Raw genomic sequence first — 22,815 nt, forward strand, 5'->3', positions numbered from 1 at the left:
CAATGGTGGCGGTGGCGGTGCTTCCCGACATTATTTCACATTCAATCCATTTTGAAAAAGCATCCTCCTCCACCAGGAACATTTTACCGAGAAACGGGCCCGCATAGTCGACATGGATCCTCGACTATGGTCTCGAGGGCCAGGACCACAAACTTAGTGGTGCCTCTCTGGGCGCGTTGCTCAATTGAGCACATATGCTGCATTGCCCTACACAGGACTCTAAGTCAGAGTCGATACCGGGCCACCACACGTGGGATCTGGCTATCGCTTTCATCATTACTATACCCGGGTGTGTGCTGTGGAGATCCAAAATGAACGTCTCCCTGCCCTTTTTTGGTAGCACTACACGATTACCCCACAACTGGCAGTCTGCCTGAATGGACAGCTCGTCCTTTCGCCGCTAGAACGGCTTGATTGGCTCTTGCATTTCAACGGAGATGCTGGCCCAGCTTCCATGCAGTACACAGTTTTTTACTAGGGACAGCAGAGGATCTTGGCTGGTCCAAGTCCTAATCTGGCGGACCAAGACAGGTGATTTATCATTTTCAAACGCTTCCATGACCATCAACAAGTCTGCGGGCTGCGCCACCATCAACAACTTTGCAGGCTGCGCTATTTCCGTCCCCGTGGTGGGCAATGGTAGCCGACTGAGAGCATCCGCACAGTTCTCGGCGCCTGGCCTGTGGCGGGTGGTATAGTTATACGCTGATAGCGCGAGTGCCCACCTTTGTATGCAGGCTGAGGCATTGGTATTTATCCCCTTGTTTTCAGCGAATAGGGATATGAGGGGCTTGTGATCGGATTCCAGCTCAAATTTGAGGCCAAACAGGTACTGATGCATTTTCTTTACCCCGAACACACACGCTAATGCCTCTTTCTCAATCATGCTGTAGGCCCTCCATGTTTCTCTGGCAGATCGCTGCAGCCAACCGAACTCCAAACGAGCATCTGTTGTAGATGAACAGTCCCTTGTGCGTGTTGATGCAGGTGAGGCCCTTCGAAGACTCCTCCAGCTCCTGCATCATGTAGGCCGAAGTCAGGTTGAGCTTGGTGAACGTCTTGCCTCCTGCCAGCGTCACAAATAGGTCGTCTGCCTTAGGCAGCGGGTATTGGTCCTGTAGCGAGAAACGACTAATAATTACTTTATAATCGCCGCAAATCCTGACTCTGCCATCACTTTTGAGTATTGGAACAATCGGGCTGGCCCACTCGCTGAATTCCACTGGGGAGATGATGACCTCGCGTTGCAGCCTGTCCAGCTTGATTTCCACTCTCTCCCTCATCATGTGAGGTACCGCTCGCGCCTTGTGGTGAATGGGTCGTGCCTCTGGGACCAAGTGGATCCGCACCTTCGCCCTGGAAAAGTTTCCAATGCCTGGCTCAAAAAGGGAAAGAAATTTATTAAGAACCTGGGTACATGAGACCTCATCGACATGTGATAGCGCTCAGATGTCATCCCAGTTCCAGCAGATTTTGCCCAGCCAACTCCTTCCAAGCAGTATGGGGCGATCGCCCGGGACAATCCAGAGTGGCAGTTCGTGCACCGTGCCCTCGTAGGTGACCTTGACCATGGCGCTGCCCAGGACCATGATAAGCTCTTTGATCCTCGTCGCCAGTTATTGTGTTCCTAACATGATGAGGCAGCACACTGGGAGGTTAAAGTAACAGTGACCTCAGTCTTTAATAAGACACTCTAGAGTGAGGAACAGGCCTTAGGGGCAGACTTATATACAGTGCTCCCAAGGGATGCTGGGATCCCTTGGGACTTCAGGGGATGAGCTCCCTGGTGGCGGAACATGGAAGTGCATGCTTTACAGATACACAACAATTATGAGGGGGCTTGACAAGGTGAATGTAGAGAGGATGTTTCCACTGATAGGGGAGACTAGAACTAGGGGGCATAATCTTTAAAAAGGGGCCGCCCATTTAAAACTGAGATGAGGAGGAATTTCTTCTCTCAGAGGATTGTAAATCTGTGGAATTCTCTGCCTCAGAGAGCTGTGAAAGCTGGGTCATTGAATAAATTTAAGACAGAGATAGACAGTTTCCTAACCGATAAGGGAATAAGGAGTTATGGGGAGCAGGCAGGGAAGTGGACCTGAGTCCATGATCGGATCAGCCATGATCCTATTGGATGGTGGAGCAGGCTCGAGGGGCGGTATGGCCTCCTCCTGCTCCTATTTCTTATGTTTTTATGTTATGTTCTAGCCTCAGCCTGGAGATATTCACTAGTTATCATTTCTGATTGGTTCAGTGCCTCCCTGTTGTTGTCACTTGGTGTTTTGTGAAGATTGAATGGTTGCGATGAGTGAAGTGTGATCATTCTCTTTGCAACTATCTTCAGAAAGAAGTGTCGAGTGGATGATCCATATCGGCCTCCTCCTGCGGTCCCCACCATCACAGAAGCCAGTCTTCAGCCAATTTGATTCACTCCATGTCAAGAAATGGCTGAGCGCACTGGATACAACAAAGGCAATGGGCCACAACAACATCCCGGCTGTCGTACTGATGACTTGTGCTCCAGAACTAACTGCGTCTCTAACCAAGCTTTTCCAGTACAGCTACAAGACTGGCATCTACCCGACACTGTGAAAAACTGCCCAGGTTCGTCCTGTTCACAAAAATCAGAACAAATCCAGTCCGGCCAATTACCGCCCCATCAGTCTACTCTCAACAATGTGATGGAAGGTGTCATCGACATTTCATTCAAGCGGCACTTACTCACGAATAACCTGCTCACCGATGCTCAGTTTGGGTTCCACCAGATCCATTTGGCTCCAAACCTCATTACAGCCTTAGTCCAAACATGGAGAAAAGAGTTGAATTCCAGAGGTGAGATGAGAGTGATTGCCCTTGACATCAAGGCAGCATTTGACCGAGTATGGCCCCCAAGGAGCTCTAGTAAAACAGAAGTCAATGGGAATTGGGAGGAAAACTCTTTACCGGCTGGAGTCATATCTAGCACAAAGGAAAATGGTTGTGGTTATTGGAGGTCAATCAACCCAGCCCCAGGACATAGTTGCTGGAGTTCCTCGGGGCAGTGAACTAAGCCCAACCATCTTCAGCTGCTTCATCAATGACCTTCCCTCCATCATAAGGTCAGAAGTGGGAATGTTTGCGAATGAGTGCACAGTGTTCAGTCCCATTCGCAACTCCTCAAAAGTTGAAGCAGTCTACGTCCACATGCAACAAGACCTGGATGACCTGTGCTGATAAGTGGCAGGTAACATTGGCGCTACACAAGTGCAAACAGTGACTATCTCCAACAAGCGAGAGAGTCTAACCACTTCCCCATGATATTCAATGGCATTACCATTGCCGAATCTCCCACCATCAACATCCTGGGGTGGTCACCATTGACCACAAGCTTAACTGGCCCAGCCACATAAACACTGGCAACAAAAACAGTTCAGAGGCTGGATATTCTGCGGTGAGTATCTCAACCACCTGACTCCCCAAATCCTTTCCACCATCTACAAGGCACAAGTCAGGAGTGTGATGGAATACTCTACACTTGCCTGGATGAGTACAACTCCAACAACACTCAAGAAGCTCCACACCATTCTGGTGAAAGCAGCCCGCTTGCCACCCCATACACTACCTTCAACAGTCACTCCCTCCACCACTGGCGCACTCTGGCTGCAGTGTGTACCATCTATAAGATGCACTGTAGCAACTCGCCAAGGCTTCTTCAGCAGCACCTCCCAAACCCACAAACCTCTACCGCCTAGAAGGACAAGGGCAACAGGCGCATGGGAGCACCATCACCTGCAAGTTCCTCTCCAGGTTACATACCATCCTGACTTGGAAATATATCGCCGCTCCTTCATAGTCGCTGGATCAAAATCTTGGAACTCCCTGTCCAACAGATCTGTGGGAGTACCTTCACTGCATGGACTGCAGCGGTTCAAGAAGGCAGCTCACCTTCTCAAGGGCAATTAGAGGTGGGTAATAAATGCTGGCCTTGCCAGTGATCCCGGAACAAATTTAAAAAAATGTTTAAATCTGTCTGGGATAATTGGAATATAACTGGTATAAGAGATTGTATTCCGAATTATTGTTATACATTGCTGAAGGATTACACAATAACACCAGCAAATACAAATTATTCAGGGTACATCGAGTACAACACATTCAGGGCTTGTTTGCTGCAGCAAAGATAGCTTGGAAGGTTTGTCCCTTGTCTTGCTTGTCCTCCATACGTACATCAACAAATCCTGTGTCACAAAGAACCTCCATGTATGGCTCAGGTGGCCATTTTGTACTCTTTAACAATCCAGCAGCAACCACATTCTTCAGAAACTCCAAGTTCATGGTGGTGACCATCAGACCACCAAATAACAGATAAATACTCAATTTTCAGATAGGTATTTGAAGAAGTTATCAAAGATCTGTCAATGACAAAGTAACAGCACCTTGATGAGACTGTACACCCGCACCCTTCCTGAACGGTCCCTGAGGTGCCTTTGAACCTGAGGATGGTGCGTCCTCATTAACACCTCCTCTTCATCCAGATCCTAGAGGACAACGGGAAATCCAAAGGGAGTCCAACCTTGCTTGGCCACACTGGGGGCAGGATCAGTAACAGCCAGGACTCCGGGCAAGTGAGACTTGTAGAATTTTCCCCCTTTACCAAAATGAACACAACGAAGCCTCCAAAAATAAGGTGGCCAAAAATGGTCAGCCAAAGAAATCATCCATCATAGGCGGCCCCTCGAACGAGGATGACTTGCTTCCACACCAAAGGGGATGAGATCATAGATGTTTCAATGATGCTCCGATAATGACTCCATGAGGCAATGTGTTGTACTTGAACTGTAGTGACCTTAGTCCTTTATGATAATTCCAGAGTGAGGATCACACCTTGGCCTACCTTTTATACTAGGCCTGGCACACCTGTACAGGTAACCTACAAGTCTCCCACTGAGATGCCCCTGGTGGCACTGCTTGTAATAGTACAAGCAGCAACCATGTAGGATACATGACATCACTCTCCCCCAAACCTTTAGTGCAAATCGCCTTCATGCATTGACTGTGCTCTGGGCTTAGCTCTATCTGGTTGGCCCTTGGAGGGTCATTTCCATCTTGGGTGAGTAGGTGATTTTTTTTTTTATGTTTTATTCGTTGCCAATCTTTCCAATTCTTTGTCAGATCAACTTGTCAGATCATAAATGCCAGAGGTCACCTTGGGCCCATTCAAGGATCACTCTGCGCCAATGTTTTTGCTCTTAGCCAAAAGGCCTAGAGCCAAAGCACCGTTCCTGGAAGTACTGCAATACTAGGTTCGTGCCATGGAGGTGGATGGGTCAAGCCCCCCACCCACCTCCTATTTCCAAAAAGCATAGGAGAACCACCTTCCTGATCCAGGGAGAACCACTTTCTGGTCATGGTTACTCCCCTGTCAGGTCAGTTACGCATGATCTTAGCCAAAAGGCCGAGTAGGTGATGTTTTTTTTTTGTTTTTCTTTATTTATTTTTTTAAAATTTTTCGTTGCCAATCTTTCCAATTCTTTGTCAAATCACAAACACCAGAGGTCACCTTGCACACATCAAGGATCACTCTGCGCCAATGCTCTTAGCCAAAAGGCCGAGAGCCACTGCACCGTTCCTGGAAGTACTGCAATACCAGGTTCGTGCCATGGAGGTGGATGGGTCAAGCCCCCCACACACCTCCGTGGAGGTGGATGGGTCAAGCCACCCCACCCACCTCCTATTTTGTTTCGTTGGCAGTGGAGGTGCTGGTGGTTTCTGTTTGTGCGTCCATGACCACTCCATTCTCTTCCCACCCCCCCCCCCTCCCCCCACATATAGATTATGCCGGTGGCTCATTACATTTATATATATTCAAGTCCAAAAAACAAATTTGCATTTACATCATTACATTTGTGATACAGTTGTGAGGCAAGTAAATTTGACTGGTGAGGTACATACTTGATATATACTTGGAATCAGGACTGGTGTGTGAGGACAAACTAGTACCAGAACTGCTGGATGGTGTCCAGGTAGTCTAGTGGCGGCGCGGTGCCTGCTCTCGGGGCCTTTGCCGTTGCTCCTAGCGTCGAGCTGATTCACATATGCCTGTGATCTCCCTGTCCTTTCCTTGCGCTCCGGGTCGCTGCTGTTCCCTGAGGAGCAGTCGTCTGGCAGTGCTCAGGGAACTGCTGACTCGCTTGCCTGGGCGTTGTTTGGTTTGGGATCCTGGCTGGTCCTGGTCCCATTTGGGAGAACCGTTGTGGGTGACCCTTCGTTCTCGGGTGTAGCCTTGGTGGCGATAGGGTCTGGGGGCTGTGCCTTAGCGCGGTTTGCTCTTTCAGGCTCATGGCGGTTGGTGCCTGAGAGGTAGAGCCGATCAGGGGCGGGGTGTTGATACCGGTGGCGATGCCCTCCCGAGATCACTTGCTCTGCGGCTTGTATGTATAGGCTGCTTGTGGCCACACTCCATGGTGCATAGCTCTGGTCTCAGGGACGCAGGCTACTCCATTGGGTAGCTCGCTGGACCTGTGTGCTCCCGATGGGTGTCTGCCCGCTGCATTGACTGTATGCAGTTGAAATCCTACACGCACAACGTTTCATTACTATTAGTAAATAGCCTGTGGCATCGATCCCGATCGCGCGACTTTTCTTTGCTTATTGCATGTACACAGCTCTGATTATCAATTACACATTTTACATCTAACTCACAGTTGCTATTACATTGAGACTTTTCTTTGCTTATTGCATGTACACAATTCTGATCATTAATTGCACATTTTACATGTAACTCACAGTTGCTCTTACATTGATTGAGAGTGTGGAACTATCCCTTTAAGTGTGGTGGGTTGCAGGCCTCCTTTAAGAGAGTCTTGCTTTCTTTACCCCAATCCTCTTCTCCGTTCGGTGCCACGTGTTGCTCCATCAGCACTGCACCTTGTGGTCTGACCGCCGCCATCTTTTTCTTCAGCGCCTCACCTCGTGGTTTGGGCGCTATCTTTCCTCCATCCACGATGTCGACTGCGGTGATCCTCTTCTCCCCGGGTTTTGCCACCGAAGCTGGGAAGTCGCCTTTGGATCCGATTTTCTTCCTCTGTGTTCAGGTCGTCTCAGCTGGATCATCTCCACACAGTCATGCTGAGCGGTCTGTGCCTCGGGTGCTGTGCTGGCCTGCTCTCTGGTGCTGGGTCCACCCTCAGGTGAGGGCTTGCTTTGCCTCTGAGCACGGGGGATGTCGATCGCTGGAGGGATAAAATCTTCCCAACTCCAATAGACCTTCTCCATCCACCTTCTTCCGAGTAGCGTTGGTCCATCACCTGCAATAATCCACAGAGATAACTTGTGCACCTCGCCATCATGGAGTACCTTTACATCCGCACTACCAACGACTGGTATAAGTTCATCGGTGTAGGTGCGCAGCTTTGCCTGAACCGGGACCAACTTGGGTCCTTCAGTTTGATTGTCCCACAGCATCTCAAAGGCTTCTTGATTCATTACTGACTGGCTCGCCCCCGTGTCCACTTCCATGAAGACTGGAACGCCATTTATCTCGACTTTCATCCTTAACGGGGAATGCTCGGTGGTGCAGGTAAACATGCCATACACCTCATTGTGTGGCTGAGCTGCGTCTCCGACTATCGTTTCATAATCCGCGCTGGATTCATGGCCATCTGCATACTCTTCATCAACACAGTGAATCATATTTCTCCTACACATTCACTGGAGGTGGCCCTTTGTGCTGCAGCCTTTACATACATAGTCTTTAAAATGGCACTAGTGAGCCCTGTGATTCCCTTCACAACGCCAGCATGGAGCTACTCGGTTAGCCCCCATCGGCGGACTCTGAGTTAAGGGACTCGGGGGCCTGTTCTCTCTTCCCTGAGAAGGTTCACGTTCTACAGTCCAGCCTCTAAAAGGTGACACTCTGTGCACAGTACTTGCCGGGTTTGAGTCCTGAGGATGAGTCATCTGCCTAGAGCCGCAGGTCGAGGTCATGAATCCCTGGCTCACGGAGATGGCCTTCTGCAGTGTGACTGTGGTATCCGCAGACAGTAGCTTATGAAGAAGACCCTCATGGCCGATTCCAATGATGAAGATATCCTGCAGCGCTTCGGTGAGGTGCTTGTTGAAATCACACGGTGCCACCAGCCTCCTGAGGTCTGCAGCATATTTCATGATTTGCTGGCCTTCGGGCCGTCGGTGGGTGTAAAACCGTTGTCAGGCTGTGAGGATGCTCTTTTTGGGCTTGAGTTGTTCTTGGATCAGCATTCCAAGCTCCTCGTATGTCTTGGTTGTTGTCTTCGCTGGTGCCAGCAAATCCCTGATGAGGCCATAGACGGTGGGCCCACAACTGGTTAGCAGGATAGCTCTGCACTTATCAGCCAGTGTGGCCGGATTGTCACCTGCCAGGTCGTTTGCTGTGAAGAAATGGTCGAGCCTCTCTATAAAGGCGTCCAAATCATCACCATCGGCGAACTGCTGCAACGTACCACGGATAGCCATTTTCACGTGAAGGTCCGTGATCTCGTCACCAATTCTGTTTTTAGATGCTCTGATAATGACTCTATGAGGCAATGTGTTGTACTTGAGCTGTAGTGACCTTAGTCCTTTATTGATATCTCCAGAGTGAGGATCACACCTGGTGGCCTGCCTTTTATACTAGGCTAGGCACACCTGTACAGGTAACCTACAAGTCTCCCACTGAGGTGCCCCCTGGTGGCACACCTTGTGATAGCACAAGCAGTAACCATGTAGGATACATGACAGACCTGATATTCCAGTCCTGAACTTCAGAGGTGGAAGATGCCTGTGCGTGGATTTTTTTAACGTGTGGTGACCGTTGCATATCAGCCACCACACGGGCTTGACAGAGCTAGGCCTTTATCCAGTGGCAAGGGTTAACCAGGACTACTGGAGACCTGCTCTGCTGCATGGACCTAGTGCACACACATATTGCAGTGTGGGCTATCCCATGCTGCCCTGGGCCCTCGGTTCTTCTGGGCTCCGTACCCTCATTTGCCGCACCTCCGCTACGACCTTCCCACTCCTCCGCTGTGCCTGGGCCCCGCCAATGTTCCAGCCCACACTCTAACCGGCGACCTGGGCCTTGATGATGTCACCCAGTTGCCCATCTCAAAGTCGTTGCACTCTTGGGACAACTCGCGCTGGAAGCTGTAGTGGCCGCGCTCCAGCTCTTTATACTCCCGACTTGCGGTGGTGTCCTCTCGCAGGTCGGGGTGGCCCACGATGTTGAAAGTCCCCCTTGGCAAGTGAGCTTTAAATCTAGCTTCACAGCAGTTGTGCCCATTCAGTATGGACACGCAGCTCGCTGTGAGCAGACCTTCACCTGAAACTGGAAAATCCCATCATGTACAAACCAGGGTTTGGCCGGTCTACAGCGAGGGAAACTTTTAACTAGGAAATACCTAGTGATCCGATTTTTCTTCGAACCATACTCGCTGTTAGCTAGGTTCTGCAGTCTGTTTCCGAACCTTAGAGAATGTATCATTGTGAGAGAGATGAATTAACATCCCCATTCAGAATAACATCATTGCCCTCTGCTGGAATTTGGTTTTACAGACCATCACTTGCAGTGACCATTTGACACTAGAGTCCCAATGATCAGTGGGCTTTTGGTGAATTTCCAGCACAGCTTGTGGGCCAGCGGTAGACGGAGTGCTTCCCCCAGTCCCTCAAGCAAACCTGCTCCTCTCCCCCTGATTGGACACCCTTCCCCATGACCTCCACCAACTCCCCACTCATCTCCCCCCGCCCCCCTCCCCGGTACAGTAAACCCCCCCCCCCCGACCTCCACCAACTTCCCACTCATCTCTCCCCTCATCCCGTAACCGCCCCCAACCTCCACCATCTCCCCCCGACCTCCACCATCTCCTCACGACCTCTAATCTCTCCCCGACCTCTAATCCCCCCCGACCTCCACCATCTCCCACCGACCTCTAATCCCCCCAACCTCTAATCCCCCCTGACCTCCACTATCCCTCCCCCGACCTCTAATCCCCCCCGACCTCTAATCCCCCGACCTCTAATCCCCCCCGACCTCTAATCCCCCCCGACCTCTAATCCCACTCGACCTACACTATCCCCCCGACCTCTAATCCCCCCCCCGACCTCTAATCCCCCCGACCTCTAATCCCCCCCAGACCTCCACTATCCCTCCCCGACCTCTAATCCCCCCCGACCTCTAATCCCCCGACCTCTAATCCCCCCCGACCTCTAATCCCCCCCGACCTCTAATCCCACTCGACCTACACTATCCCCCCGACCTCTAATCCCCCCGACCTCTAATCCCCCCGACCTCTAATCTCCCCCAACCTCTAATCTCCCCCGACCTCCACCATCTCCTCCGACCACGACCTCCACAATCTCCCCGCCTCCTGTAATTGCCCCCCCCCGACCCCGACCTCCACCATTTCCCCTCAATCTCTAATTGCGCCCCCCCCCACCCCAATCCCAACCTCAACAAATTTCCCTCCGAACTCCAGCCGACCTCCACGGTCTCCACCTGAACTCTAACCCCCCAACACCCCAACCTCTAACCTCCCCCCCCACACCCCGACCGCTAACCCCTCCGACCTCCACAATCTCCGCCCGAACTCTAATCCCCCCCCACCCAGACCACCACCATCTCCCCTGACCTCTAATCCCCCCCGACCCCAACCTCCACCAACTCCCCCCAATCTCTAATCCCCCCGATCACAACCTCCACCAACTCCCCCCAATCTCTAATCCCCCCGATCACAACCTCCACCAACTCCCCCAAATCTCTAATCCCCCCGATCTCAATCTCCACCATCTCCCCCCGATCTCTAATCTCCCCGATCTCGACCTCCACCATCTCCGCCCGAACTCTAATCCCCCTCCACCCAGACCTCCACCATCTCCTCCTGACCTCTAATCGCCCCTACCCCGACCTCCACCACCACCATCTCCCCCTCGATATCTAATCCCCTCCCAACCCCGACCTCCACCATCTCCCCCCCCCGACCTCTTCCAACCTCCAATTCCCCCTGACTTCCAGCCCTGAACTCTGCAATCTCCCCCTGACCTCCGCGATCTCCCCCTGACCTCCACGATATCGCTCCCCCGACCCCTACTATCTCCCTCTGGCCTCCTCCCTCCCCCACCCCACAACCTTCCATCCACAATCTCTCCCTGACCCAAGGTTTCTCCCTCTCCTCCGCTCCCCGGCTGTGCCATACCAGCACAGTCCTTACCGTGCGACAGCCGGCCAGCCTCTCAATCTGGCTGGCAGCTGGCCGGGAAATGGGGAAAATAAATGTAAATGACGTCCTGCCGTCTTTACCCATTTCAACCTCCCCACCAATATCAGGGCCTTAGTGTCTGTATCACTCCACTTACACTGTGCAGCTTTGGCCCCATTTGCTCGGAATCTGTAGGCCTTCTGATTCTGCACATGCTCTATGTGCTGGCTACGAAGTCGGCCTATACTGTGGTGCACTTCGAGTGTTCAAGATTATACTATCGGCCCTGGCAATTAAGTTAGCTTCTGTAAAGAGCTAAGACAGGTTAATACTGCAGGTAGGGCTACACCCAAAATATTAACCGGTCTCTTCTCTTTACAGGTGCTGACTGACCTGCTGTGTATTTTCTGCATTTTCTGTTTTTGTTTAAAATGATGAACCAATTAGAATCCAGATCAGAAACACAGATGTGATCATAAAGCTGCAAATGTTGAGCATGCAGCAAAGCTCGCTGCTTTAGAGTAATATTTTTATGTTTGTCATATCTACTGTTTACATCACTGTATTGCTGTTTGTCAACTAATGAAATCTGTTCTGTTCGAATGTCTGATGCATGGTTCATGATCAATGTGGAGAAGCTGCAGCTAAAGCTAAGAGGGTACTCGGTTGTATTAATTGAACCATTCAGTGTAAATCAAAGGACACCATTCTGTCATTACACAGGTCACTGGTCAGACCACATCAGCAGTACTTTGGTTCCCCCACATGGTAAGTGATATGGTGGCCTTGGAAAAATCCAGAGGAGAGCGACAAGAATGATTCCTAGCTTAGAGAACCGAAGGGCTGAATTTTCGGCTCGTTTGCACCTCTGCTTGTGCCCGGAGGGGCGGTCAATGGTGTTTCTAGGCGTAATGCCGGCATCCAGCTTTTAGTGCCCGGCCGGCCAATTCGGCTCATGGTTTGAGGTGGTGCAAAAACTTACCGCCCCGTCCTCTAATTTCACTGAATCCATGACGTCAATCGTCGTGCAACGAACCACTAGCGCCCCAGATGGAAAATTCGGCTCATGCCTCATTAAACGCCCGCCCCAGGAAACGTTTGAAAAACCAGGCATTCCCAGGGTGCAGCAGGTGGTATTGGTGGCTTATTTAAATGTAGGGATGAGGATCCTACATCGCAGGTCACATTGACTGCAAAGATTGCGCACAGCACACTGCGTGAAGCTCCGACTTGCAAACAGCACTTTTATCTGCCATTACAGTGTCCTTACAATGTCAGTGAGAGAATTTAATGGGGGTATTACTAGTTCGACAATATATCATGCTCCAAACTATTACCAGGCGGCGTCAAGCTAGAAGAGCGGCTCTTGGCCATGTCGGACCACGGATGAGGAGAGGCCGAAGACGTTGGGGGAGAAGGGCTTACCCCCCCACGGGTTTACAGGCACCAACGCTCATACCTCGAGTTCTCTGAGGAGCAGTGTGTGAGAAGGCTGCGCTTCCGAAAGGAAGTGCTAACAGAGATATGCCATTTCCTACAGGCAGATCGATGCCTGGACCGCTCTGGAGGCAGCCTTCAATACTCCCCTCCACAGGTATCTGAATTAATTGTGGTGTGCTGCATGTTTCAAAACTAGGCCACCATGAGAGGCCAGGCATTGCCAGTGGGGATTGCAGGCCCACGTCAGGAGGACGAGGATGCCGAAATCGCTCCAAAATCTCAAAAGCCGAAAATCCAACCCCATATAATATTGAATCTCAGCGACTCAGAAAGGCTCAAGGATCTTGGTTTATTTACTTTGGAGTAGCGTAGACTTTGAAGCAATCTGATAGAGATCTATAAAATAATTAAAGGGCTGAACAGTGTCCCTATTGATAGATTATTCCAGTTTGACAGATTGGTGGGAACTGGGGACAGGAGTTTGAACAATGTAAGGGTAGAACAGGCTGGATGTGAGCCGTTTCTTCACTTCCCAGAGAGGACTGAGCCTCTGGAATACATTGCCAGCTGGGCTGGTGGGTGCTGACTCTGCCTTCGAGAGGGATTAGATCAGTTCTTCATTGGGGCAGAGATCACATCATTTATAAATAACACTTTGTTCGCGTGATCTCCTGGATTGCTTTTGAGTCGAAGAAGAATTTTCTGGAATATTTTTTCTCCTATTGGCCCTGTTTTTTTCCTGTTTTTTTTCCTTTTCCAGGAAAATCTATGGCTGCTGGTGAAGGAGGGCAGGGGGACGTGCGGTTGTGGTAGGAAGTGTCCATTAATGATATACACAGTGCACTGTATAGCTGTTTTAGTACATCTAAATGCTAATTTACTCAGTACTCAATTACCAGGATAATCAGCGATGCGTCAGTCAAATGGTTGTGTGTCTGGGACTTTAAGGCAAAGTTTTAACAAACAGCAGAATTGAGTTATGTTCCCATCATTCAAATCCCTACATCTCCATTTGGGATTCTCTTAGCCCTCAGGATTCATACTAATTAAAGAGCTCCAGCACTGTACCTGGTTTCATGACTCTGTAGATCTCTTTGCTCCCAGCTCGAAGGTCAGGCCAGTAATAGTAACAGTTGCAGTGATACACTTTGTCCACCACACTGTCTTCCAGAGGGATCTGCTCCACACTGCCCAGAAACAGTGTCACCTTCCCTGCCTGAATCTCAGCCTGCAGCCTCCTGCTGCCTACATTATGCATATACTCGGAGTAATCCAGGCCATACAGTTTCCCTCTGGGGTGTGTGAGGCGTTTGGCAGCTTCCAGCAACCCCAGACCTGGTCCAAAGCCCACTTCCAGCACCACACTCTCAGGCTGAATGTCACACAGTTTGACAGTATTCATCTCCAGGAATATGTTCCTCTTCTCCAACAACCTTTTCACCAACCATCTCATCGGCTTCCCCACCTGCTGCGTGAGGCGTTCAAGAAATATATCCATACTTCAGCGGTTCAAAAATGCTCCTGTAGCTATTGCACTATTGTTTAGAATGATAGAATCATAGATTTATTGACAACATTGCTGGCAATACAGAAGGGAAGTGCCAACCAAGCACAAATGAACACATGAAAATCAATCTATCAGTTGAGTTGGGACGATGACCATTAAATTAAGCTGGGACATAATGGGGCCAAATTTGGTCGCCGCCCATTTCTCGGCGGTCCCCGGGCAGGAGCTACGTTTTTGTCACCCGCTACCGCTGGGTCCTGTACGGAGTCACTTTCGGCTCCGTTGTGTGGGCGGGGGCGGCAGTCGCGGGCGGGAGCAGGAGTGTCCGGCCGGCGTCACTATTGTGCGTCAGTTGGAGGCCTCTCCACTCGGGGATCTTCGGAGGACCTCCACTGCGCATGTGCGAGACTGCGCGTATTTTTTTTATTGTAGTTTTCTTCTGCCGATGTGAGGTCATTTTGTGGCCGTTGGAGGCTGATTGGTAAACTGTGCATGCTCATAAAAGCAGACCTCTTTATTCCACCTGTGAGTGTGAGAGGGGAGAGGAGAGAGTTGGAGCCTGGGGAGCAGAGAGGTGGCATTGGAGAAGGGGCATTCTGAGTTGCAGAGGGGGCAGTGTGAGAAATTTAAACCCACAAACTCTTCAGCAGCCATTCCTCTCATCATTGTGGATGAGTGGCCAGAAATCTTCAATGAAGACTGGCAAAACCAGGCCCAGAGCTCCGTGGTTCAATGAACAGGAATTGGAGGAGCTAGTGACGGAGGTAGAGCGCAGGTACAACAACCTCACCCAGGATGGTCGTGGCAAGCCTCCACCAGCCCAAGACCGACGAATTTGCATGGATATCGGTGAAACATAGAAACATAGAAATTAGGTGCAGGAGCAGGCCATTCGGCCCTTCGGGCCTGCACCGCCATTCAATAAGATTGTTGTGTATCTGTAAAGCATGCACTCTCATGTTCCGCCACCAGGGAGCTCATCCCCTGAAATCCCAAGGGATCCCAGCATCCCTGTGGAGGACTGTATATAAGCCGGCCCCTAAGGCCTGTTCCTCGCTCTGGAGTGCCTTATTAAAGACTGAGGTCACTGTTACTTTAACCTCCCTGTGTGCAGCCGCATCTGTGTTAGGAACTCAATAACTGGCGACGAGAATACGAATCCAATGTAAAGATGCAGCAAACTGTGGGCATCCTGGAGAAGTTCTCGGAGGGTGAGGACTGGGAAGCATATGTCGAACGGCTAGACCAGTACTTTGTAGCCAACGAGCTGAACGGAGAAGGAAGCGCTGCAAAAAGGAGAGCGGTCCTCCTCATGGTCTGCGGGGCACCGACCTACAGCCTCATGAAGAATCTTCTGGCTCCGGTGAAACCCACAGATAAGTCGTAAGAGGAGCTGTGTACACTGGTTCGGGAGCATCTTAACTAGAGGGAGAGCGTGCTGATGGCGAGGTATCGGTTCTACACATGCCAGCGATCTGAAGGTCAGGAAGTGGCGAGCTACGTCACTAAGCTAAGGCGACTTGCAGGACAATGTGATGGCTACCTGGAGCAAATGCTCAGAGACTTTTTTGTACTGGGCATTGGCCACGAGACTATCCTACAAAAACATTTGACTGTAGAGACACCGACCCTCAGTAAGGCCATTGCGATAGCACAGGCGTTTATGTCCACTAGTGATAACACCAAACAAATCTCTCAGCACACAAGTGTTAGCAATGTTCATAAATTAACTGAAACTGTGCTTTCAAGCAGAAATGTACAGGGCACAACTCACAAGTCTGCAACTGCCAGCAGGCCTCAGGTGACCCAGATGACTCAGAGTCCCCAACAAAGAATGACTGCAAGGCAGTTCAGACCTTGTTGGCATTGTGGAGGCTTCTATTCAGCCTATTCATGCCGCTTCAAAGGGTATGTTTGCAAGAGCTGTGGAACAATGGGGCACCTCTAACGAGCTTGCAAACGAGCTGCAAGCTCTGCAAAACCTGCTAACCACCACGTGGCAGAGGAAGATCGGTCCATGGTGGATCAAAGCAATTTTGAGCCTCAGAGAGAGGAGGCAGATGCTGAAGTATACGGGGTGCACACATTTTCGATGAAATATCCACCTATAATTCTAAATGTAAAATTGAATGGTTTACCCATAGCCATGGAACTGGACACTGGCGCTAGCCAATCCATCATGAGTAAAAAGATGTTTGAGAGACTGTGGTGTAACAAGGTATTAAGACCAGCCCTGAGCCCCATCCACACAAAACTGAGAACATACACCAAAGAGCTTATCACTGTCCTGGGCAGCGCCATCGTCAAGGTCACCTACGAGGGCACGGTGCACGAACTGCCACTCTGGATTGTCCCGGGCGATGGCCCCACACTGCTTGGAAGGAGCTGGCTGGGCAAAATCCGCTGGAACTGGGATGACATCCGAGTGCTATCACATGTCGATGAGGCCTCATGTACCCAGGTTCTTAACAAATTTCCTTCCCTTTTTGAGCCAGGTATTGGAAACTTTTCCGAGGCGAAGGTGCGGATCCACTTGGTCCCAGAGGCACGACCCATTCACTACAAGGTGCAAGCGGTAGCTCACATGATGAGGGAGAGAGTGGAAATCGAGCTGGACAGGCTGCAACGCGAGGGCATCATCTCCCCAGTGGAATTCAGCGAGTGAGCCAGCCCGATTGTTCCAGTACTCAAAAGTGATGACACGGTCAGGATTTACGGCGATTATGAAGTAACTATTAATTGTTTCTCGCTACAGGACCAATACCCATTACCTAAGGCAGACGACCTATTTACGATGCTGGCACGAGGCAAGATGTTCACCAAGCTCAACCTGACTTCGGCCTACATGACGCAGGAGCTGGAGGAATCTTCGAAGGGCCTCACCTGCATCAACACGCACAAGGGACTGTTCATCTACAACAGATGCCTATTTGGAATTCGGTCGGCTACAGCGATCTTCTAGAGAAACATGGAGAGCCTACTCAAGTCGGTACCACACACGGTGGTCTTTCAGGACGACATATTGGTCACGGGTCGGGACACCGCCGAGCACCTACAAAACCTGGAGGAGGTCCTCCATCGACTGGATCGCGTAGGGCTGCGGCTGCAGAGGTCGAAATGCGTCTTCATGGCAACAGAAGTGGAGTTTTTGGGGAGAAAGATCGCGGTGGAAGGCATTAGGCCCACAGACGCCAAGACAGAGGCTATCAGGAACGCGCCCAGGCCACAGAACATCACGGAGCTGCGGTCGTTCCTGGGACTCCTCAACTATTTTGGTAACTTCCTACCGGGGATAAGCACCCTTTTAGGGCCCCTACATGTGTTATTGCGCAAAGGTGAGAACCGGGTATGGGAAAAAAAACAAGTAATTGCTTTTGAGAAAGCCAGAAACATTTTATGCTCCAATAGCTGCTTGTATTGTATAACCCATGTAAAAGACTTAGTATGTGACGCGTTGTCGTACGGAGTCGGGTGTGTATTACAACAAGCTAATGTTGCGGGGAAGTTACAACCTGTCGCCTGTGCTTCCAGGAGCTTGTCTAAGGCTGAGAGGGCCGACAGCATGATTGAGAAAGAGGCATTAGCTTGTGTGTTCGCGGTAAGGAAAATGCATCAGTACCTGTTTGGCCTCAAATTTCAGCTGGAAACCGATCACAAGCCCCTCACATCCCTGTTCGCTGAAAACAAGGGGATAAATACTAATGCCTCAGCCCGTATACAAAGGTGGACACTCGCGCTATCAGCGTATAACTATACCATCCGCCACAGACCAGGCACCGAGAACTGTGCGGATGCTCTCAGTCGGCTACGAGGGTGGAAATGGCGCAGCCTGAAAACTTGTTGATGGTGGCGCAGCCCGCAGACTTGTTGATGGTCATGGAAGCGTTTGAAAATGATAAATCACCTGTCACGGCCCATCAGATTAGGACTTGGACCAGCCAAGATCATCTGCTGTCCCGAGTAAAAAACTGTGTACTGCATGGGAGCTGGGCCAGCATTCCTGTTGAAATGCAAGAGCCAATCAAGCCGTTCCAGCAGCGAAAGGATGAGTTGTCGATTCAGGCAGACTGCATGTTGTGGGGTAACCCCGTAGTGCTACCAAAAAAGGGCAGGAGACATTCATTTCAGATCTCCACAGCACACACCAGGGTATAGTAATGATGAAAGCGATAGCCAGATCCCACGTGTGGTGGCCCGGTATCGACTCTGACTTAGAGTCCTGTGTACGGCAATGCAGCGTATGTGCTCAATTGAGCAACGCGCCCAGAGAGGCACCACTAAGTTTGTGATCCTGAGGATCCATGGTCGAGGATCCATGTCGACTATGAGAGCCCATTTCTCGGTAAAATGTTCCTGGTGGTGGTGGATGCTTTTTCAAAATGGATTGAACGTGATATAATGTCGGGAAGCACCGCCACCGCCACCATTGAAAGCCTGAGGGCCATGTTTGCCACCCACGGCCTGACGTATTGGTCAGTGACAACAGGCCATGTTTCATCAGTGCCGAATTTAAAGAATTCGGCCGTAAGGGACATATCTATCTCCCTTTATATCTAACGAACTGGCCTCAACAACCTTCTGCAATGGGATCAAACATGTCACCTCAGCCCGATTTAAAGCAGCCTCCAATGGGCAGGCAGAGCGGGCAGTACAAACCATCAAACAGAGCCTTAAATGAGCCACAGAAGGCTCACTCCAAACCCGCCTGTCCCGAGTACAGCTACCGCACGAGACCCCACTCGCTCACAGGGGTGCCCCCGGCTGAGCTACTCATAAAAAGGACACTTAAAACCAGACTCTCGCTGGTTCACCCCAACCTGCATGATCAGGTAGAGAGCAGGCGGCAGCAACAAAATGTAAACGATGGTCGCGCCACTGTGTCACGGGAAATTGATCTGAATGACCCTGTGTATGTGCTAAACTATGGACATGGTCCCAAGTGGATCGCGGGCACGGTGATAGCTAAAGAAGGGAATAGGGTGTTTGTAGTCAACTAGAAAATGGACAAATTTGCAGAAAGCACCTGGACCAAACGAGACTGTGGTTCACAGACTTCCCTGATCAACCCACAGCAGACACCATCTTTTTTGAGCCCACAACACACACCCAAAGGATCAACGACACCACGCCCAATAGCCCAGCAAGGTCAGGCTGACCTAGCAGCCCTGCATGGCCAAAATACACACCAGCCCAGCGAGGGCACAGCCAACATACCAGAACAGACATTTGTACCGAGACGGTCCACCAGGGAAAGAAAGGCTCCCGACCGCCTCACCTTGTAAATAGTTTTCACTTTCACTTTGTGGGGGAGTGATGTGTATCTGTAAAGCATGCACTCCCATGTTCCGCCACCAGGGAGCTCATCCCCTGAAGTCCCAAGGGATCACAGCATCCCTTGTAAGCACTGTATATAAGCCGGCACCTAAGGCCTGTTCCTCACTCTGGAGTGTCTTATTAAAGACTGAGGTCACCGTTACTTTAACCTCCCTGTGTGCAGCCTCAGCTGTGTTAGGAACATAATAAAGATCATGGCTGATCATTCAACCTCAGTACACCTTTCCTGCTTTCTCTCCATACCCCTTGATCCCTTTGGCCGTAAGGGACATATCTATCTCCCTTTCGAATATATCTAACGAACTGGCCTCAACAACCTTCTGCAGTAGAGAATTCCACAGGTTAACCACTCTCTGAGTGAAGAAGTTTCTCCTCATCTCAGTCCTAAATGGCTTACCCCTTATTCTTAGACTGTGACCCTTGGTTCTGGAACTCCCCAGCAACGGGAACATTCTTCCTGCCTCTAACCTGTCCAATCCCGTCAGAATTTTATATGTTTCTATGAGATCCCCTCTCATTCTTCTAAACTCCAGTGGATACAAGCCCAGTTGATCCAGTCTCACTTCATATGTCAGTCCTGCCATCCCGGGAATCAATCTGGTAAACCTTCGCTGTACTCCCTCAATAGCAAGAACATCCTTTCTCAGATTAGGAGACCAAAACTGAACACAATATTCCAGGTGTGGCCTCACCAAGGCTCTGTACAACTGTAGTAAGACCTCCCTGCTCCTATACTCAAATCCTCTCGCTATGAAGGCCAACATGCCATTTGCCTTCTTCACTGCCTGCTTGAGCTGCATGCCAAACTTCAATGACTGATGTACAATGACACCCAGGTCTCATTGCACCTCCTCTTTTCCTAATCTGTCACCATTCAGATAATATTCTGTCTTCCTGATTTTGCCACCAAAGTGGATAACCTCACATTTATCCACATTATACTGCATCTGCCCTGCATTTGCCCACTCACCTAACCTGTCCAAGTCACCCTGCAGCCTCTTAGCATCCTCCTCACAGCTCACACCGCCACCCAACTTAGTGCAAACTTGGAGATATTACATTCAATTCCTTCATCTAAATCATTGATTTATATTGTAAATAGCTGGGGTCCCAGCACTGAACCTGCGGCGCCCCACTGGTCACTGCCTGCCATTCTGTAAAGGATCGTTTATTCCGACTCTCTGCTTCCTGTCTGCCAACCAGTTCTCTATCCACGTCAATACATTACCCCCAATACCATGTGCTTTAATTTTCCTCACTAATCTCTTGTGTGGGACCTTGTCAAAAGCCTTTGGAAAGTCCAAATACACCACATCCACTGGTTCTCCCTTGTCCACTCTGCTAGTTACATCCTCAAAAAATTCTGGAAGATTTGTCAAGCATGATTTCCCTTTCATAAATCCATGTTGACTTGGACCAATCCTGTCACTGCTATCCAAATGTGCTGCTATTTCATCTTTAATAATTGATTCCAACATTTTCCCCACCACCGATATCAGGCTAACCGGTCTATAATTCCCTGATTTCTCTCTCCCTTATTTTTTTTAAAAGCTGTGTTACATTAGCTACCCTCCAGTCCATAGGAACTGATCCGGTCAATAGAGCGTTGGAAAATGATCACCAATGCATCCACTATTTCTCGGGCCACTTCCTGAAGTACTCTGGGATGCAGCCTATCAGGCCTTGGGGATTTACCGGCCTTCAATCCCATCAATTTCCTGACTACTAATAAGAATTTCCTTCAGTGCCTCCTTTTCGCTAGACCCTCGAACCCCTCGTATTTCTGGAAGGTTATTTGTGTCTTCCTTAGTGAAGACAGAACCAAAGTATTTGTTCAATTAGTTTGCCATTTCGTTGTTCCCCATTATAAATTCGCCTGAGTCCAACTGCAAAGGACCTACGTTAGTCTTCACTAATCTTTTTCTCTTCATATATCTATAGAAGCTTTTGCAGTCAGTTTTTATGTTCCCTGCAAGCTTCCTCTCATACTTTATTTTCCCCCTCCTAATTAAACCCTTTGTCCTCCTCTGCTGAATTCTAAATTTCTACCAGTCCTCAGGTTTGCTGCTTTTTCTGGGCAATTTATATGCCTCTTCCTTGGATTTAACACTATCCCTAATTTCCCTTGTTAGCCACGGTTGAGCTACCGTCCCCTTTTTATTTTTACTCCTGACAGGGATGTACAATTGTTGAAGTTATTCCATGTAATCTATAAATGTCTGCCATTGCCTATCCACTGTCAACCCTTTAAGTATCATTTGCCAGTCTATCCGAGCCATGGTGAGATGACGACTGTAATGGGCAACATGGAGCGGGATGGGGACCAATGCCGGAAACGTTGGAACGATTTTCTGGTGGCAGCTAGAGTGAGTACAAATTTATTCGCCCAATTCTGTCCAAGGCCAAAAAGGTTGTGGGCCAGGTGTGTGTGTGTGTGTGTGTGTCGGGGGGGGGGATCAGCAAAAGGGCTAAAGACTGCAACGTTTCTTTGGGCAGAAAAAAAAAGCAACCAACGAGGAAAGCCTGCATGCGATCGGCGGGTCCCAGAAGAGGTGGTCGAATTGACCAGGCTGGAGGAGCATGCGTTGGCATTGGTGGGTGACCGCTACCATGCAAGCACACTCATTGATGCAGATCTGGTGCTGCCGCGTGGTAAGGTTATACTAATCTGTGGTGTCAGCGACACTCATGGCATGAAAGTACATGCAATGTTAAGGCTCTCGCGGTTGAATGCACACTTTGTTTCCCATTATTGGTGTGGACATGTAGAGATGGAACTCCTTGCTGTCATAATGTGAGATGGACTGGCTCACATCTCAGCTTGACATACAACACCCTGACTCCACCACTGCAGTCTGAAATGTTGTCCTCTACTTGCAGATGCTGACTTGGACAGGATGGATATAGCGAGACCAATGACCTCTAGCCTCAGAGAAGCCGTCAGACCCCAGCATCTCCCACCCTGATGTTCTCCACACCTGAAGACAGTGGATCCTTCCTCCACGCACCTACCGCGACCCGCCCCCCCCCCCCCCACCCCACATCACACAATTCCACTGCTCCCACTTCTGCTACCCAGGGCCAGGAAGAACAAGAGAGAGAGGAGGGAGAAGGGCCCATCTTTCTACCCCTTGACCGGGAGGAGCCGGAACCGGCTGACAGCAGCCTCCTGCCATGTGAGCCAAGTGTCCGCAGAACCTCGACGTCATGCTCAGATTTCCTGGGTTTTCCAATGGACTCCACAGACGCAAGCTCAACCAAGCGCAGAGGCGGTGGTTCGAAGGCAAGCAAGGCACCAGCACCCACCAGGAGCGAGCAACTGCTTGCGGATGTAGCACGGCT

At 50.2% G+C, this 22,815-nt stretch overlaps 1 protein-coding gene and 1 pseudogene across 1 annotated transcript; both read right to left on the reverse strand.

Moving 5' to 3' along the window:
- Positions 1-4,134: 4,134 nt before the first annotated feature.
- Positions 4,135-14,391, reverse strand: LOC139228193 (uncharacterized methyltransferase YdaC-like). The gene is made up of 2 exons (XM_070859377.1): positions 13,703-14,391; positions 4,135-4,336 (listed from the first exon to the last, which is right to left on the reverse strand). The coding sequence occupies exons 1-2, from the start codon at positions 14,128-14,130 to the stop codon at positions 4,135-4,137; spliced, it is 630 nt and encodes a 209-aa protein (XP_070715478.1). The 5' UTR covers positions 14,131-14,391.
- On the reverse strand, positions 5,246-5,447 carry LOC139228367 (U2 spliceosomal RNA; annotated as a pseudogene).
- Positions 14,392-22,815: the final 8,424 nt, after the last annotated feature.

Source organism: Pristiophorus japonicus, chromosome 17 (assembly GCF_044704955.1).
Source record: "Pristiophorus japonicus isolate sPriJap1 chromosome 17, sPriJap1.hap1, whole genome shotgun sequence".
NCBI classification, from domain to species: Eukaryota; Metazoa; Chordata; class Chondrichthyes; family Pristiophoridae; genus Pristiophorus; species Pristiophorus japonicus.

What these genes read in the sequence shown, in the direction of transcription:
- LOC139228193 (XM_070859377.1), bottom strand. Translation starts at nt 14,130, where the DNA reads ATGGATATATTTCTTGAACGCCTCACGCAGCAGGTGGGGAAGCCGATG. An exon ending in ATCTACAGAGTCATGAAACC is followed by an intron (nt 4,337 to 13,702) that starts AGGTACAGTGCT and finishes TTATCTGTTATT; the next exon opens with TGGTGGTCTGATGGTCACCA.